General features: G+C 47.9%; 1 protein-coding gene across 1 annotated transcript in view; it reads left to right on the forward strand.

Annotated features, from left to right (window-relative positions):
* CD6 (CD6 molecule) overlaps positions 1–6,199 on the forward strand; it is a gene marked incomplete at its 5' end in the record, with an annotated part of 28,636 nt that extends 22,437 nt beyond the window's left edge. Inside the window, 4 exon segments of the mRNA XM_084630850.1 lie at positions 218–343; positions 733–894; positions 1,500–1,601; positions 2,328–6,199. Of these exon segments, the coding sequence (XP_084486976.1) occupies positions 218–343; positions 733–894; positions 1,500–1,601; positions 2,328–2,425 (488 nt within the window). The 3' untranslated portion in view covers positions 2,426–6,199.
* Positions 6,200–17,562: the final 11,363 nt, after the last annotated feature.

The following is a 17,562-nucleotide window of genomic DNA, read 5'->3' on the forward strand; positions in this document are numbered from 1 at the left end:
GGGTGGGGTCAGAGGGATCGGGGGTGGGGGTAGGGGCCACAGGGGTTGGTTGGGGTCAGAGGGGATCCAGAGATCAGGGGGTATGGGGTTGGCTGGGGTCAAGGGGAGCTGGGGGCAGGTCAGGTCAGGCAGTACTGTTAGTGGTGATCTCCCAGCTCACCCCGCTAGGATGCTGGGCCAGGCGAGGTTTGCTGGAACCCTTTGCCTCTGGTTGCAGATTCACTTCGGCACCGAGCAGCGGACGAGACCCTCCCTGTGAGCGGCTTCCCCCCGGCACCTGGCCAGGAGGTGCTGAATGAGGGCCCGGAGCCCTGGGGCCAGCCAGAGCAAAGACCCTGCGAGGGTAAGAGCTGGTGCTGCTGACTGGATGGGTGATAAGGATGAGAAGCACAGTACCAGGAAAGGGGCCCCAAAGCCCCAGCTGGGGTGGGCAGGGGCAATGCTAGAGCTGGGGCATCAGCTCCCCTGGTGTTCGCCTCTCTGTCTGGCTTATGCCAGTGCATGGGGTGGAGTGGAGTTTTGGCTAATGGGCCATTGCTGGGGCAGAGCAAGGGTGGGCCATTTCCCAGCTCTCCCCACACCCCGGGTACTGGGGCTAGGTGGGCAGGGCAGTGTTGCAAACCCTCCATCTAGCTCCAGGGGGCTCTCTGTAGCCCCCCTGGGTGGAGCAGGCTCGGGCACTGCCGGCATTGGCCAGTGGGAAGGCTGATGGAGAGGCCACTTCTCTTGCAGAGCTCCCCGCTGAGTCCAGCTCATCCTCTGAGGACAACTACTACAATAACGGCACCACCAGGCAGCAACAGTGGGGCAACCCAGCCCCTCCTCCCACCGGCAGCCTCTTAATGCCAGTGCCTCCTGCTCAGGGCAACAGTGGCTCCCAGCTCTCCTTCCAAGGTTAGCAAGATGGGCCAGCACCTGCTGGCTCTGACGGCCGGTGGGACCACCTCTGAGCGTTGGCCCTTGAGGAGCAACATCCCAGCACATCCTCTCCTGCCCCAGGAGAGGAAAGGGGAAGGGAGGGAAGTCTGGGCTGGGCTTGAGATCCAAGACTGGAAAATCCAACCCCTTCTGTTTGTAGAAGGGAAAATCATCCCAGGAGCAATGATTCTGCCCCAACCTGCCCAACAGTGCCTCCGTGTGTGCTGGGCCCTGGCCATCCCTCACAATCTCCAGGAGAAAGGCCTCCACAGAGCCTCCAGACTCTTCTCTGTGCATCGGTGGGACAGGGAAAGGTCACCCATGGGCCATTAAGTCTCTGACAATGCCCTGACCTGCGGTACGGGGAATCTCTTTTCTGGGGACATCAGGGCTGATGACCTGGTCTGGACTGAGACAGCTGATGGGAAACAACCTCTGTCCCCTCCTGCTGGATTTCCAGCAGGATAGTCACTCCTGCTGGATTCTCTGCTGGATAGTCACTCCCACTACCCTGCCAGGAGCCTGGAAATGCTCCTCACCCTCTGCACCAGAAGGGTGAGCATGTCCGGGGTTGTCTCCAGCAGGGCCTTCCGGAGCCGACAGCTCCAGCACCTCATCCGGAGAATGGTATGAAAACTTCCACAGCACAGAACACCAGGGAGCCCAGCCAGGGAACACATCGGGTGAGGAGAGGAGAGGAGAGGATGGAGGGAGCATGGGGAGGGAATTGCAGACCTACTGAGTGTGGAGCAGGCAGGGCCCTGTGTTCCCAACAGCGCTGAGCCTAATTCCGGGGGCTCATGTGAGATAACATGATTCAGATCAGGTTACAGTCCACTCACAAAGACAGAAAAAGAGAATGCAAAAGAGGAATAGGAAAGGGAACGGATAGAGATCAACAGCAGGGAGGGGGTGGAGAAAGAGAGAGAGTGAGTAACCAAGGGAGGGACAGACGGATGACTGTGGAGATGGAGGGAGGTATGAGAGGTGGTTGTGTGGATGGAGGGAGGCAGGGAGGAAAGGTTGCTTTGGGGAGGGAGGGAGGAGAGGTGAGCATGGGGATGAATGGAGGGAGGCAGGGATGAGAGGTGGCTGTGGGGATGGAGGGAGGGAGGCAGGGATGAGAGGTGGCTGTAGGGATCGAGGGAGGCAAGGATGAGAGGTGGCTGTGGGGACGGAGGGAGGCAGGGAGGAGAGGTGGCTGTGGGGACGAAGGGAGGGAGGCAGGGAGGAGAGGTGGCTGTGGGGACGAAGGGAGGGAGGCAGGGAGGAGAGGTGGCTGTGGGGACGGAGGGAGGGAGGCAGGGAGGAGAGGTGGCTGTGGGGACGGAGGGAGGGAGGCAGGGAGGAGAGGTGGCTGTGGGGACGGAGGGAGGGAGGCAGGGAGTTGATGGGATCCGTTGTTTCAGGCTGGCCGGCTGTCTCCCAGCCATTGGGGAGCTGTGAGCCTGGGAGCGACAACTCAGAGGGCAGCGATTACGATGATGTCCAAGGCCTGGCGTACTAGAGCAGGGATGTCACTGCAAGTCTGTGCCTCCAGACCTCCCTCCTGCCTTCAACACAGAGGACAGCAAATCAGTGGGTGATAATTGAACCTCACATCCCTGCACTGCGTGTGTTTGATTAGCACAAGTTCAGCCATGGGGGGAAGGTTTCTGTGCGGGTCCCAGAACCAGCCCTGAATGGACCAGCATCTTCCAGTGCAGCCCCCATGGGTTCGGAAGGAGCTGCACTCCTCTACCCACTGGCAGCTCTGACCCTGAGAAATCCACGGAGACCTTCCCAAGAAAATCCTCTTCCCAGCCCATGTTCTCTGCTGATGCCCAGCTAGCCCTGACCACTCAGGCCCATAAGTGAACCCCTGGTGTCTGGGGGGTGTCCGGGACTCCATCCTCAATGCTCAGGACATAGGCCAAGCTCTCCAGGATGGCTGCCAGGGCCGTGGGCTCTATTCCCCGCCGGGAAAGGTGCTTGGACACACGGTGATGGGCGCAGCACAGAGATCTAGCTGGAGCCCTAGGGGTGATAAGCTGGAGGTCAGAAGTCCTAGGGGAGCAGCCAGACTGCTTGGCTCCCTTTGGGACAGTGACTTAGGGGGCTGGGTTCAATCCTCTGTATGTAGATTCCCTGCAGCAATAACCAGTCCCCAGTGATTAGCCCGCAGACAGGAACTGGGGTGCTCAGATTCAATGCACAGGGGGTAGCTCCCCCAGGCCTCTGGCTTCATCCCCACTGGGCAGAAGCAGCTAGGAGGGGATGTTCCATACCTGGGTTCCAGCAATGGCTCTCTCTTGTCAGGGGGGCTGCCTATGAAATCCAAGCCCTTGGCTTTGAGGGGAAGGTCAGCCTGTGGTTGAGGCAGTGCCTGACACTCAGGAAGGCTGGTTTGTGTCCCCGGCCTTGCTGCTACCTCGCTGTTGGGAGTGCGGCCAAATCACCTCCCCCATCCCCCAGTTTCCCTGTTGGAGATGGGGATAATGCAAGTCTGCATTAATGGAACAGTGTTGAGATCCTGAGACAGAAGGTGCTGTCAATGGGCAAAATATCCTTTGAAGAACTGTGGGTGATGAATGAGGCCATGGAGGATGGTTCTTCCCTCTCCCCCAAGCGAGGGGCTGCTGGCAGTGCCAGGGGATTCACAGCTGCTGCCCATGCTGTACCCGCCTCCAAAGCTGTCACTGGAGAGAAGAGACTGGCTCCAACCTTCTATGGAGGGCTACGGCTTTTAGGGATTTTTTTTCCTTGGAAAGTGTAGATGAAAATAGAAAAAAAAAAAATTTCATCGACATTTTTCCCTGAGATCTTCCTGGGTTTTCATTGAACAGAATCTTTATCTTTCCCCCACGAAACCCCAAAACCTTTCAACAGAACCGGCCCCTGCTGGGGGAAAGCCCTTTTTGCACCAAAAGAACTGTGTTGACAGGAGACTTCTGAGCAGCTGTAAGAGTGAGAATGAGACGCTCTGGGCTGCTTTCACTGGGGAACCCCGAGCACCCGGAACTGTAAAGTTTCCCTGCAGTCACTCACTGATCCTCCCCACAGCCCTGCCAGGTGGCTGAGGATTCCAATCTCTATTCTACATGGAGGGGAAAGTGAGGCACGGCTCGATGAAATGACTTGATCAAGGCCACCTACCGAGTCAGTTGCAGCTCCTAGCCCTATGCTTGTTCATCCACCCCCCGGGACACTCCTCTGTGGTTTGCTCCGGGGGCATTTTATTTAGCTAACAATTCCCTGCAACATGGACCTGGGACCCTGAATTGAAACCTTCCCCTCCATTCTTGGAGCAGGGGTGGGGGTGGGGGAAGAGGAGAGCTGCATGGAAGGATGGCAATAATGAATGTATCTTCCAGGATCTGGGAGCACAAGCACTGTGTAAATAGTGGAGCAGCATGTGGCTGCCGCATACGGCTGCTCCCTCACTCTCCCATGTGGCAGCACCATTGCAAGGCGTGTTGTGAGATTAAAAGGCTTTAACGAGAGGGGCTGGAAGGAGAATCTCTTTATTTAAACTTTTAAGAATGGTGGCTTTGGGGCAGAGTAAAATTCCAGGCCAGATCCAAGCTGGTGTAAACCGGTGTCTCCTCATTGGAATCAATGGGGCCAGATCCCCACATGGGCAGTGCTAGTTGCCACCAGCAGAGGATCTGGCCTTTAGTGTGTTTGTGAGAGAGAGAAGCCTAATTTGTAGCCAGGCTGCCTGTGAGCCTGTGATACCCCAGGAGCCTCACCGAGCACTAGGCCCTGGAGCTCCTCCCAGATTCGCTCTGGGTCAAACCCCGGGCCTGTGTCACCTTTGCGTTGGGCTGTCAGATCATTACACCAGGGATCGGGGTCGCAGAATGTAACCCTCATTCCTGAGCTGCGCAGTGGCTCAGGAGGGCTGGGCCCGGGTAAGCTCTGCCTCAGGGAAGATGCTCTTGTTTGCCATCCAATTACTCCAGGCTAACCCACTTCCCATTGGGAACAGGGCTTGATCCGTAAAAATAGCTTTTAGGCAGTAACAGAAAGGAGGGACTGTTACCCTGAAAGAGACCCTGAAAGAGGCTCCTCAGCTCACCCAAGCACCAATTCCCTTAACACCCCCTGCCTGACAGCGAATCCAGCAGTGACTGATACCAACAAGAATTCTGAAGTGCATCCGTTAATACTGAGCTTAGAATAAACACCAGAGCCCACAGCTTCTCTCTGCTAATGGAGGCCAGGGCAGTCCCACTAGTGTCGCCAACTCTCAGGACTTCAGCCTCAGTCTCACAATATGTGGGGTTTTCCTTCAAGCACCTGATCTCATGTGATTTTGGGGAGTATCTCAGCTTTTCTTTACAAATAAAAGTAAGTCTCTGGCCCTTATGGGTGTAGGGAAAACCTTAGAGGAATCCCAAAGGCTCAGAAAGCAGAAGGCCAAGAAAAAGAAGCCAACATTTCATAGATTTTCTTTTCAGATCTCATGATTTTTAAGCCAATGCTGTGATTATTTTTGGAGCCTGCCTCATGATGTGCTGAACTCTTGGGGTTGGCCATGCTATCTCTGCCAGAGGGAGATCTCAGCCTATCAAAGTTAAGGATTAAATAGTCCTGTTAATCATTATACACGTTGTAGAGATATCCACTGGGGAACGGCTGCCAGCTCTTGCCAGCTAAATGGGGCGCAGGCTGTGTTAATAGCACCATGGGAGGCTGGTGATGCAATAGGGGGGGTTCTTCACTTGCGGTTAGCTCCAGACAAGGCCGAGCTGCAATTACCTGAGCTGGCATCTGTCCACCTCTAAGTAAGAGCCTTGTTAATTTCTCCCCAGTGGTTTGAGCTACAGCAGTTGAACTCCTCCTGAGTGCCCAAATGCTCAAGTCCTTTCCTAAGTTCTCTGATTTGATCTACTGCTTTAGCATCCTCAGGGAAGAATGATCCCTTCACAGGCAATATTCAGACTACCGGATGTGCAGCTTTGGAGATCTGCTAGAACTGGGAAAGTTTGCAAGCAAGATACAAATCCAGTTTGCAGAGCTCACTCCTGTCTTCCTGGGGGGGCTTTGTAGGGCCCCAGAATAGCTTGGGACGGCCCTACAGACTGATATCGTACAGTACGTATCTCGCTTGTAGGACTTACGCTGAATGTCAGCCGAAGGGGCTATCCACCAGTTGAGTATGTTCAGCTGATGTGTGGGCAGGATCTTGACTCTCTCCTGTTCAGAATGACTACAGCAACGTGTGTGCAACAATGAGCCACACAACTAGAATTGGGGGTGGGGTTTTTTATCGTTTTTTTCTGCCAAAACATGTCTTTTTCAGGGGCCAAAAACTATTCTTCAAATTCAATGGAGAGTTTCGACTGCGGAAATTTTGTTTTGAATGAGTTGAAATGTTTTGTTTCACTCTTTTTGTGTTGAAACAGCATTTCCGGTGTAAAGTTAGACCGTTTAAAAAAATAAAATGCAAAAAGGCTGACAAACATCTTGTGACATGTTTCAGAGTAACAGCTGTGTTAGTCTGTATTCACAAAAAGAAAAGGAGTACTTGTGGCACCTTAGAGACTAACCAATTTATTTGAGCATGAGCTTTCGTGAGCTACAACTCACCTCATCGGATGCATACTGTGGAAAGTGTAGAAGATCTTATTATATATACACAAAGCATGAAAAAATACCTCCTCCCACCCCACTCTCCTGCTGGTAATAGCTTATCTAAAGTGACCATTCTCCTTACAATGTGTATGATAGTCAAGGTGGGCCATTGCCAGCACAAATCCAGGTTTTCTCACCCTCCCCCCCCACACACACACAAACTCACTCTCCTGCTGGTAATAGCTTATCCAAAGTGACCACTCTCCTTACATTGTGTATAAGGAGAGTGGTCACTTTGGATAAGCTATTACCAGCAGGAGAGTGAGTTTGGGGGGGGGGAGGGGTGAGAAAACCTGGATTTGTGCTGGAAATGGCCCAACTTGATTATCATACACATTGTAAGGAGAGTGATCATTTTAGATAAGCTATTACCAGCAGGAGAGTGGGGTGGGAGGAGGTATTTTTTCATGCTTTGAGTGTATATAATAAGATCTACACTTTCCACAGTATGCATCCGATGAAGTGAGCTGTAGCTCACGAAAGCTTATGCTCAGATAAATTGGTTAGTCTCTAAGGTGCCACAAACATCTTGTGATATGGGTAGTGGGGCCTAGGGGTTGCTCCACCCCCATGACAGGGAGTGGCCCTTTAATATTTTGGGAGGTCTAAGATGGACAAGCACCTAGGAGATAGTGATAGAGAGAAAGTAATGTTTGGAAGGCAGGGTTGCTGCCTCTGAGGCACAGAAAAACTGGCCACTGGCTCTGTCCCACTTCCCCAGCCTGACCTCTTAGGCTCTGCCCCCCAGCAGTCTGACCCTTCTGGCCCATGAACCCCTCCACCCATCCCCGCCCAAGAGCCTCAGTCCTTGAGGAAGCCCCCCTACCATCCCTTCTGAGGAGTCCCTGTGTTCTATAACCCTCTCCGCCAGCAGGGAGAGCCTCGCCCTCTGGGTCCCATTTCCCAACCGGTCCCCAATGCCGAGAGACCTGGCATGCTGCGCACACACAGAGTGAGACCCAGGTGCTGGCTGGGCCGTGGCGTGCCCCCAGCCGTGACATGCGCAGCCAAAAGTTAAGACCACTGAGCATACGCCAACATGAGCGCAGCAAGAAAACCAGCGCATTAGATCTTTTGACCAGTGTGACATACCAGGATACAACCCAGACTAATAAGTAGTGGTGTCACCCTTGCCCTCTAGCCTGGGGTGCCCTTTACAATGCTTTGCCGCAGTAGCCCCCATCTTGGACTGCTCACAAACAGCCTCCCTCATGCAAGTCACTTCCAGCTATGGCTGTGTGTGTGCTACAGCCAGCCAGTCACACCTTGGCTCTTACCAGCCTGGGTTATACTGCAGGGCGACCCCCAACTCATTCCCAGTCTTAGATTCCCCCCCAGTTATATGTCCTGTACTTCTCAACCCTCTGCTGGACAATACAAGTTTAGATAAGGTTCATTATTGCTTTAATAGAAATAATATGCACACATCTTCTTACACCAAATGGAGTTTCCCAAACACTTCAATTTAAACACACTGGATTAGATAAAACAATAAAACAAGTTTGTTAACTACAAAGAGAGATTTTAAGTGAATACAAGTAATGAGGCATAAAAGTCAGAAATATAAAAATGAAAAATAAAGAAAAATAAAGATGAATAAGGATGAAATACAACTAACTAATTAGTGCCTAATGCAACAAATTATGTTAAATTCAAAGCACTCCCCAGCAGATAGAAACTCAGCACCTATGTCCTCGGCCCCGCACCTCCATAGGGACAGCCCTGCTTACTCGGTCATTTAGAATAGCCCTTAGGCTGCACCAAGCTACACAAGGGGCTTAAACAACCCCCCACCATGAGCAGCTGATCCCAGGATCACTGGAGCAGAAAGATGGCTTAGAGCCACCTTTTCTCATCCCCCCCACCCAGTAGTGCTGTGCATAGCTCAGCCATCACCAGAGAGCTGGCCTAGGATGTGCACAGCAAAGGTTGCCTGAGTTAAGGATACCCTGGTTAAGGACAGAAGGACTCTGTTCAAGGTGGACTCTTGCTAAATTGATTTGGTAGCACTCAGGCTGTTCCCAAGCATTTAGCCATGGTTTTCTTTTTCCTCAAATTCCATCCCCCCATCCCACGGAAATGAAATACCAAAATGAGTGTAAAATGGCAAGGAACCAGAAGATGGGTCCCAATTCAACAAACAAGGACTCATTGCCAACACACAGATCCATTTCTAGCCTTTTCCTTTATTAAATGCAATGCATAGGTGCAGTATTACAGGCGAAAACATAGGCCATCGGACAGCAGAGTCACCTTTACCAGCGATGCATTGAAAATTTAGGAGACGATGAAATGCGCACTGCTGGTTTTTACCTTGTCTCTACCCCCCTCCACATAAACACACAAAGCCCCCCCTCCCCCCCAGTCATTGTGTAACCGTCACAGGATGCGGTTTCCCCTTTCACTGCTGTCCGCCGGCCAGCGTGTGTAATATCTGCACTGTGCTGTGCCATGCAGAAGCTTGGTCGATTCTGTGCCCGACTAGGGGCAATAAGGAGACCCAGACTCTCATGTTGACCAGCGGACGGATCATCTTAGCACCTCCAAGGTCCAAACTAACATGGTGCATGGGCTGCTGAGCTCTCTCTTCTCTCCCTGGGATCCGTGGGAATTGAGGGCACTCAGCGCTTCAAAGGGTTAACCCCCTGGTTGGCATTGCTCTGGCTCTTCCATGACTCTACAGAACTAACTCTGCCCTGAAGGGGTCCCCTCCTCCCCAGCTCCTAGGTGATCCTGCTGCACATTCCTGGAGTTAGCAATTTAGGGGCTGATCCAAAGCCCATTGAACTCAATGGGAGTCTGTCCAATCAACTTCAAAGGGATTAGGATCAAGGCCTCTCAGAAGAAGCATGACAGTCAGAAATTCCCTCGGCCATTCCTGCCATCTACAGGCCAAGCTAAGAAAAAGCAACATCCCTCTTATGCTTTCACACACTAGGCTGAGCCTGGATTGGCATTATAACCTTAACCTCCTATCACTGCTGCTCTGCTAGGTATGAGCTCAGTTCCCCCTCCCCCATCCGCTGTGCTTTAACCCCATCGTGTCTCTCTCGCAAGCAGGGTTGAAGGACATGGCGGTAAAAAGACCAGCAGTTTACCTGATACTTGCGGAAGCTGGAAGAAATATGCCAGTACAGCCTCAGCCCTCTGCTTGTAGCTATGTTGTTTAAAATCCTTCCAGCACTGCTGTAGCAACCTACTCTCATTCCTTTACTAGCAGGGGAAGAAAGCAGAATTGCAATACAATGCAGTGCACAATACTGCATTGTGCCTGCCACAATACACGTTAACACCACCCAGTGTACTGCATTATAATGGATTATGATCAAAAGCATCGCAATACACTGCAGCATAGTGCAAGCAAATGCATTGAAAAGATACGTTGCACAGGAATGTGTTCTATTGCACCACATTCTAGTGTTCTAATCCAGGGCAGATGGTGTATATGTTTTCTCAGATACACCATCAAACGCACTGATCTACAAGACAGTGCCCTGTAATACAGGATCCAGTACAGAAAACTGCATTACATGGCAAAGCTATGCCAACATTAAGGTCGAGTGCGTAACCTTAACTCTGACCGCCCCCCGTGCATCTGCCACATTAGAGCATGGTCTGTATTCCAGGATCACAGACTTTTTCTCACATTTTGTGGAGTTAGGGTGCCCGCGGGCAAGAGCGGCACGTGGAGCCTCCTGGCCCCTCCACCTAGGACCCGGACCTGCTGGCTGCTTCCGGGGTGCACACAGCGCGGTGCCAGGACAGGCAGGCAGCCTTGCCTTATCCCCCATGCTGTGCTGCTGACCAGGAGCCTCCTGAGGAAAGCTCACGCCCCAACCCTGAATCCCAATCCCCTGCCCCAGCCCTGAACCCCCCCAAACCTGGAGCACCTTCTTGCACCCCAAACCCCACATCCCCAGCCCCACCCCAGAGCCAGCACCCCCAGCCCAGAGCCCTCACCTCGTCTCACACCCCAACCTCCTGCCTCAACCCACAGCCCCCTCCCGCACTCCAAATCCCTCAGCTCCATCCCACAGCCTGGAGCCCCATCCTGTACCCCAAATCCCTCATCCCCAGCCCCGCCCCAGCATCCGCGCCCCCAGCCAGAGCCCTCACCCCCTCCCACACCCCAACTCCCTGCCCCAGCCCAGAGCCCCTCCAGCACCCTGAACCCCTCATTTCTGGCCCCACCCCAAAGCCCCAGTTAGAGCCTTCACGTCCTCCCACACCCCATCCTCTACCACAGCCCAGTGAAAGTGAATGAGGATGGGGGAGAGCGAGCCACCGAGAGAGGGGGAATGTATTGAGCGGGGGCCGTGCCTCAGGGAAGCAGCAGAACCTTGTGGGAAGGGGTAGGGCTAGGATGTTCAGTTTTGTGTGACTAGAAAGTTGACAACCCTAGTGGGGTGGTCCCGATCCCCAGAACCCCAGCACTAGGTCTTATGAGGAAGAATGGAGAAAGATCACCTACCCAGGTCTGTGATCTCCTGAGCAAAGCCGTCCCAGGTGTTTCATGTATAATGGATTATAACAGGAGAGGACTCTTTGTTTCTAAAAGTAAAGAGATTCTTTATTAAGAGAACTATTTCCAGAAACATTGCAACTGCAGGGAGCATTCCAACCATGTGCACACAGACACAACTTCCTCGTGTCGCCTCCAAAATTCTTCCCTCCCGCAACTTGTGCTTCTCCCATCAAGTTCCACGCAGCTGACATTAGACAGCTGTGGAGTTGCGTAGATTCTAAGGCCAGAAGGGACTGTTGTGATCATCTAGTCTGACTTCCCGTATAACACAGACCTTCCCCAAAATAATCCCTAGAGCAGATCTTTTAGACAAATATCTGATTTTCATTTGGAAATGGTCAGTGATGGAGAATCCACCCCGACCCTTGGCGAATTGTTCCAGTGGCTACAATTTAAAAATGTATTCCTTAATCGCAGTCTGAATTTGTCTAGCTTCGGCTTCCAGACATTGGCTCAAGGTCTACCTTTCTCTGCTGCCCTTCTGTTAAGGGGACGGGCGTCACTTGCTGCTCCCTTTATAAGCATATAAGCTAACGGCCCTTGACACCAGTGGGGCCCTCAGTGAAGACATCTACTGTACAGGAGTAGTTCGGATCAATTAGGGGTTAGAATGGAAATTGTTGTGCAGCCTTAACTACGGCAGGTGGCACGCAATGCCCCGTGACAGCAACATGCATTCGCCTTGAGGTGGTGCATGCCCTGCGGCCAAGTGCAATACAGCAAAGCACCATGCAGCGCATTAGGATCAATGACCAGCTCGCTCTCTGTCCACGATTCTCCACCAGCCCCATCACCATGGCACCTGAGCACATGACACTACACACCCAGCAGAATACATCACAGTGCAGTAGGCCAGGGGAGCTGTTTCCACTGGAAACCTAAGCCCTGATATGGATCTCCCCTCGCCATGCCCTCAGCAATTTTATCAGCTCCATCTGTGGGTTTCCATTTCCTGCCCTGGTGGTACCAGTCCCCTGTTGTGTGTGCTGGGGGAGGAGTTCATTTCCTCTTGCTTAGACCCTTCTCCCCGTCAAGCTGTTTTGAAGCACTGACACTCACTGGGGTTGCTTTGCAGGCTGCGAGAGGGGGGAGGGGAGAGGTGACGTGGTGTTGGGATGGGGGGGTGAGGGAGACCTACCTTGACGGGACTAGTTCAAACCAGCCTTAGTGGAAAATTCACTCTCTGCCACATCCTTCAGCTGTTTACCAGCTCGGAGAGGGTCTGGCAGCCCCAGAACAAAGGAGATTTTGCCCTACACCGCAAAGCTAGAGGAAGCACCAGAATAGCAACAAAGCCGAAGCAGCCAACAGTGAAGAAAGAAAGAAAGAAAGAAAGAAAGAAAGAAAGAAAGAAAGAAAGAAAGAAAGAAAGAAAGAAAGAAAGAAAGAAAGAAAGAAAGAAAGGGTGGATGGGGTGAATAGGTAGGATGGATGGATGGACAGATGAGATAAAATGGAATGATCAACTGGACTGGGAAGGGATGGGTGGATGAAATGAAATGGGGTGGAATGGATGAATGGGTGGATGAATTGCTGGATAGGCTGAGGGTGGGTGGAAGGATGGATGAGATTAAATGGGATATACAGTGATGTTGTAGCCACGTTGGTCCCAAGATATTAGAGACACAAGGTGGGTGAGGTAATACTTTTCATTGGACCAACTTCTGTAGTTGAGAGAGACAAGCTTTTGAGCTTACAAGAAGAGCTACCTCCCTCACCTTGTCTCATTAAATGGGATAGTGAGATGGGGTGGGATGGGTGGATGAGATAGGATGGATGGTTGGCAAAATTTTTCCCAAACCCTTGAAATTGTGGCGCTTATTTGTGGCAAAGATTTATAAAGATCCCAGTCTGTCAGGTGCTTGGAGGAAAGAGGCTGAGACCTTACTGGTAACATAGGAGGCAATCTCTCCCTCCCCGGGCCATGCTCTGACCTGTACCTGTTAGTACATTTTATTGGATGATGATTTAATCGCTGTTGATCCCATACAGACACCGACACAGTCAGGTAACATTTGTCTTGCTATCTGCATGACAGTCATCTAACTGTAATCCTAACCTTAACCCCAATCCTAACTTTGATCATGGGGCTGATTCGTCTCTCATTCACAGTGGTGTAAATCAGGAGTTAAATGCTGAATCAGATGGATTTACAAATAATAAAAAATACTCACAACACACAATATTTAGTTGTGGCAGAATTCCATTTTTTGTTTATAGTTTTGACAGAGAACATCGATGTTCATTTCTAAGCATTTTTTCTGACGTCAATTAAAAATTTTCACACTTGCAGAAAATGATGGGGCAGTCAGATAATGGGGGGGTCACACAATAATTATTTATGACAGATGTTGAGATTCAAAAAGCTAAAGGTTTATAATAGGGTTGTCAATTAATCACAGTTAACTCACATGATTAGTGCAAAACAAATTAACTAGCTTAAAAAAATAGTCGCAATTAATTGCACTGTTAAACAATAATAGAATACCAATTCAAATTTATTATAAATATTTTTGAATGTTTTTCTACATTTTCAAATATATTGATTTCAATTACAACACAGAATACAAAGTGTACACTTCTGAATTTATTTTACAACAGTGCCATGAGAATGCCTGTTCTCACTTTCAGGTGACATTGTAAATAAGAAGTGGGCAGCATTATCTCCTGTAAATGTAAACAAACTTGTTTCTCTTAGCGATTGGCTGAACAAGAAGTAGGACTGAGTGGACTTGTAGGCGCTGAAGTTTTACATTGTTTTGTTTTTGAGTGCAGTTATGTAACAAAAAATAATTCTACTTTTGTAAGTAGCACTTTCACAATGGAGATTGTACTACAGTACTTGTATGAGGTGAGTTGAAAAATACTATTTCTTCTTTTTTTACAGTGCAAATATTTGTCTCTTTCACAAACAGAAGTTGATCTAATAAAAAATATTACCTTCCCCACCTTGTCTTTCTGTCACCATGTACAAATGAAATATGCCCTTAATAAGTTTTCAAGCAGCATTTTTCTTACTTTGCTTATCTGCCCGTTTGTTATTATCAATTAAAATATTTTTTCATCAGGATGTGTGTGTGTTTGTGGGTGTGTGTGTGTGTTCGGTGAAATCAATGTTTACTGCCATTTACCAATAAAAATCAAATTCTTCCAAGCATAAAAACTGCACACACATCTTTTAGCACCAACAGCTATTACATCCCCATTTCAGAGAAGCACTGAAAGCATCATCAAACCTAAATCTCAGGCCAGATCCCTACGTGGGGTAAACCCATATATCTCCATTGACTTTAATAGAGCTGTGCTAATTTATACCGGCTGAGGATCTGGTCTCAGACTGCTCTTTGCAGATGGAATCCAAATTCCGGTTTGACTGGCATCAGCTTGCCAGCGCCCTCAGTCTAGGTAGCTCTTCAAGCCCATGTTGGTTTCAGGTTCTGAAAGAGAGACATCAAGACAACAATCTCTTTTAAAGTTGCTCCCAGAAACCAGAAGAAATGTAGTGATCACAACTAATGGACCTCATTCCTATTTACACTAAGGTTGCTCTTCACTCACTTTAAGGCCTCTTTATGCGGCAAGAGCAGTGTAAAGTTGCCTTAGTGTAAATGAGAATCAGTCTCAATAAAGATATAATAATAATAATATCACATAATGCATAAATACACCATTCACCTGAAGAAATAAAAGGCCAAGCTGATCTGCATTTCAAACCCAATTGAAAGGGACACTGTAACGTTCAAACCCATATAAAGTAAAACCTTATCCAAACCCTGGTTAACTGGATTTCAGGTCACCTAACATTTGTATTAACTCTCCAACTCTGAAATTCATATCAAAAGTGAATTTTGTTCACCTGGGCCCAAATCCACAAAGGTATTTAAGCTCCTAACTTCCAGTGGTTTGTAGAAGTCCAAATATTCCAGGTTTCAGAGGTCTCCTCAGACATTTACAGAATGAGTTGTTTAAATACTTCTGGGGCCAGAGCCCCAGCTGGTGTAAACTGACATAACTCTATGGAAATCAATGGAGCTGGATTGTTACACCACCTGAATATCTGGCCCATTTCCTTACTAGGATCTTGCGTTACTCTAACTACAGAAATTTAAACTATTCAGTTCATTATTCACCTTTTAGTCTGTTGGTTTAATTTTTACTTTTCACTCTTTTGTATAATGAAAAGAGGACGTCAGTTTTTCGTCGATTTCACTGTGCATTTGGCATAGCTAACACCACACTGTTTAGGTTGGTTGCAAACACTGCCAGGGAAAGTTAAGGCAAAAATATCCTGTTTTCAATGAAGTGGTTTGTTTTGGGTTCTTTTTGCCTCGTGAGAACATGGCTATTAATACAGGGGTTTGCAAAACACTTCTTTTGAACCAAAGCTGAACTTTGGTCTTAAACTACTTGAACTGCACGACTGAACACGAACCTTTTCAGTGCTGATTTGAAAACTGTAACAGATCCAACTTTCAGACAGTCCATAAAAAGGCAGTGCCATAGCTACAGGGTATAAATACCGAAAATGTGTGTTTCCAGCATTTCTAGATGATCATTAGGGCAAACCAATAACACAGGCATCACTGACGCAGAGTGGACCACAAGAAAAAAAGCAAGCAATTCTTTTGGTCTGGACACGCTCCACCTGACTAGCACTGAAAATTATTTATGACTTTGAAAGAACATTTCGATTTCACCTTTTAATACAAACATTTGCTCACTCTAGCTCAATAGATTGCTTATAATATAAAGAGTGACTGATGTACTTATAACCATCTCTAACACATGCTACTCATGTCTCTAATATGCTTATGGGATCTATTAATTATTTAATTTTATAAACATCCTTTTATTATGAAGTATGATCAAACATTAAAATGTTAAAGCTTTGCTAGCTCCAATAGTTACAAAATGAGCGTTTCACTTGAATTTTCAAGCATCCACCCCAAGTGTATATAACTATCCAATAACAGAGCAAATTGTGAATTACTTAGGATTTTGTCATTAATAATGTACCCTGAACTAACCAATAAGGGATCAGAAAGGATAAACATGATTTAACTAGGTAACTAGAAAACTAAACAGTTTTCTTCAGGAAAAATCACCTTTCAAATTTATTTAAAATAAAAACATTTTGGGTTTTCTACAGGAATTTACATTTAGACTCAAAATGAAAATTTCCATTTAATTTTGACTTAAACTGCTGTTTATGGAAATAGAAAGATTTTTATTTCCATTTCAAATTTGGGGATTTGGGGGTTTATTTTCCCGCTTTCTTTTCCTTTTTTATCTTTCACCCTTTTTTCCACTGGAAAAATCTGAAAATAGTAAGAGCGTGAAAAGTAGCAGGAAAACTACTTTCTTAGTGTTTTCCAATTTTTTCCAGGTGGAAAATAGTAAAAAAGAAAAGCTGTGAAAAATTATCTTTCCCCCATTTTCACACACATTCTTACCCTTTACTCCTTATTATAGTTGGGGGTGGTGGTGGAAATGAGGTTGGGATAAAATAGAGGGACAAATAGGGGAATAACCCTGAAAACCCCCAAATTGAGAATAATCCTCCCCCAAAATTTTCTGTTTCCAAAAACTGAAGCAAAACTACATATTAAGTTGAAGCTAAATTTGAGTCAAATCAGCCTTTCAAAATGAATTTTTTTCAGTTTGAATCAACATATCAAAATGAAAAATTCATTTAATCTTGAAATGGTGATTCAAAATGAATTCTTTCGTTTTGATTTTCCCTATCAGAAAATAAAAAAATCACATCTGAACTGACATCTTCCCATGGAAGACGTTAATTTCAACATAACCATATTTTCTGATGGGGGGAGAAGGAGAAATTCAGCTGAAAATTTTTGATCAGGTGTTTATGTAAGCATCTAATGTGTAAAAAGAAAAGGAGTACTTGTGGCACCTTAGCGACTAACCAATTTATTTGAGCATAAGCTTTCGTGAGCTACAGCTCACTTCATCGGAGTGAGCTCACGAAAGCTTATGCTCAAATAAATTAGTTAGTCTCTAAGGTGCCACAAGTACTCCTTTTCTTTTTGCGAATACAGACTAACATGGCTGTTACTCTGAAACCCATCTAATGTGTGAAATTCACCTTTTTGCAGGGCTGAAGAGGGACATCGATGTATAAGCCTTGTGCTAAAGGGTTCATTTTCCCTCACATAGGTGATGCCTACACTTGGGGGGGGAGGTAAATTGTACTCCTTTTGAATCTTTGCAATGCACATTTCATCTGCAATCTGCAGGCTGAGACTTGTTTGCTGAAGACACTTGTGAATGAGATTCCAGCCAACAAGCACAGCTGAGAATTTCACCATTTATCTGCAGAAAAATTATGAACAGGAAAATAGGCAAAAGTCACTGAAGAATTTGTTACAAGTTATTTATCCAATTCTGGACCAATAGCCTTAATGTATAACTAAGCAAAGGAATTTTAAACAAGACATAGTTGTGTAGTCCTTACTCAGGCAAAACTCCCACTGGCTTTG

Source organism: Lepidochelys olivacea, assembly GCF_965140295.1.
Source record: "Lepidochelys olivacea isolate rLepOli2 genome assembly, chromosome: 6".
Taxonomy (NCBI): domain Eukaryota; kingdom Metazoa; phylum Chordata; order Testudines; family Cheloniidae; genus Lepidochelys; species Lepidochelys olivacea.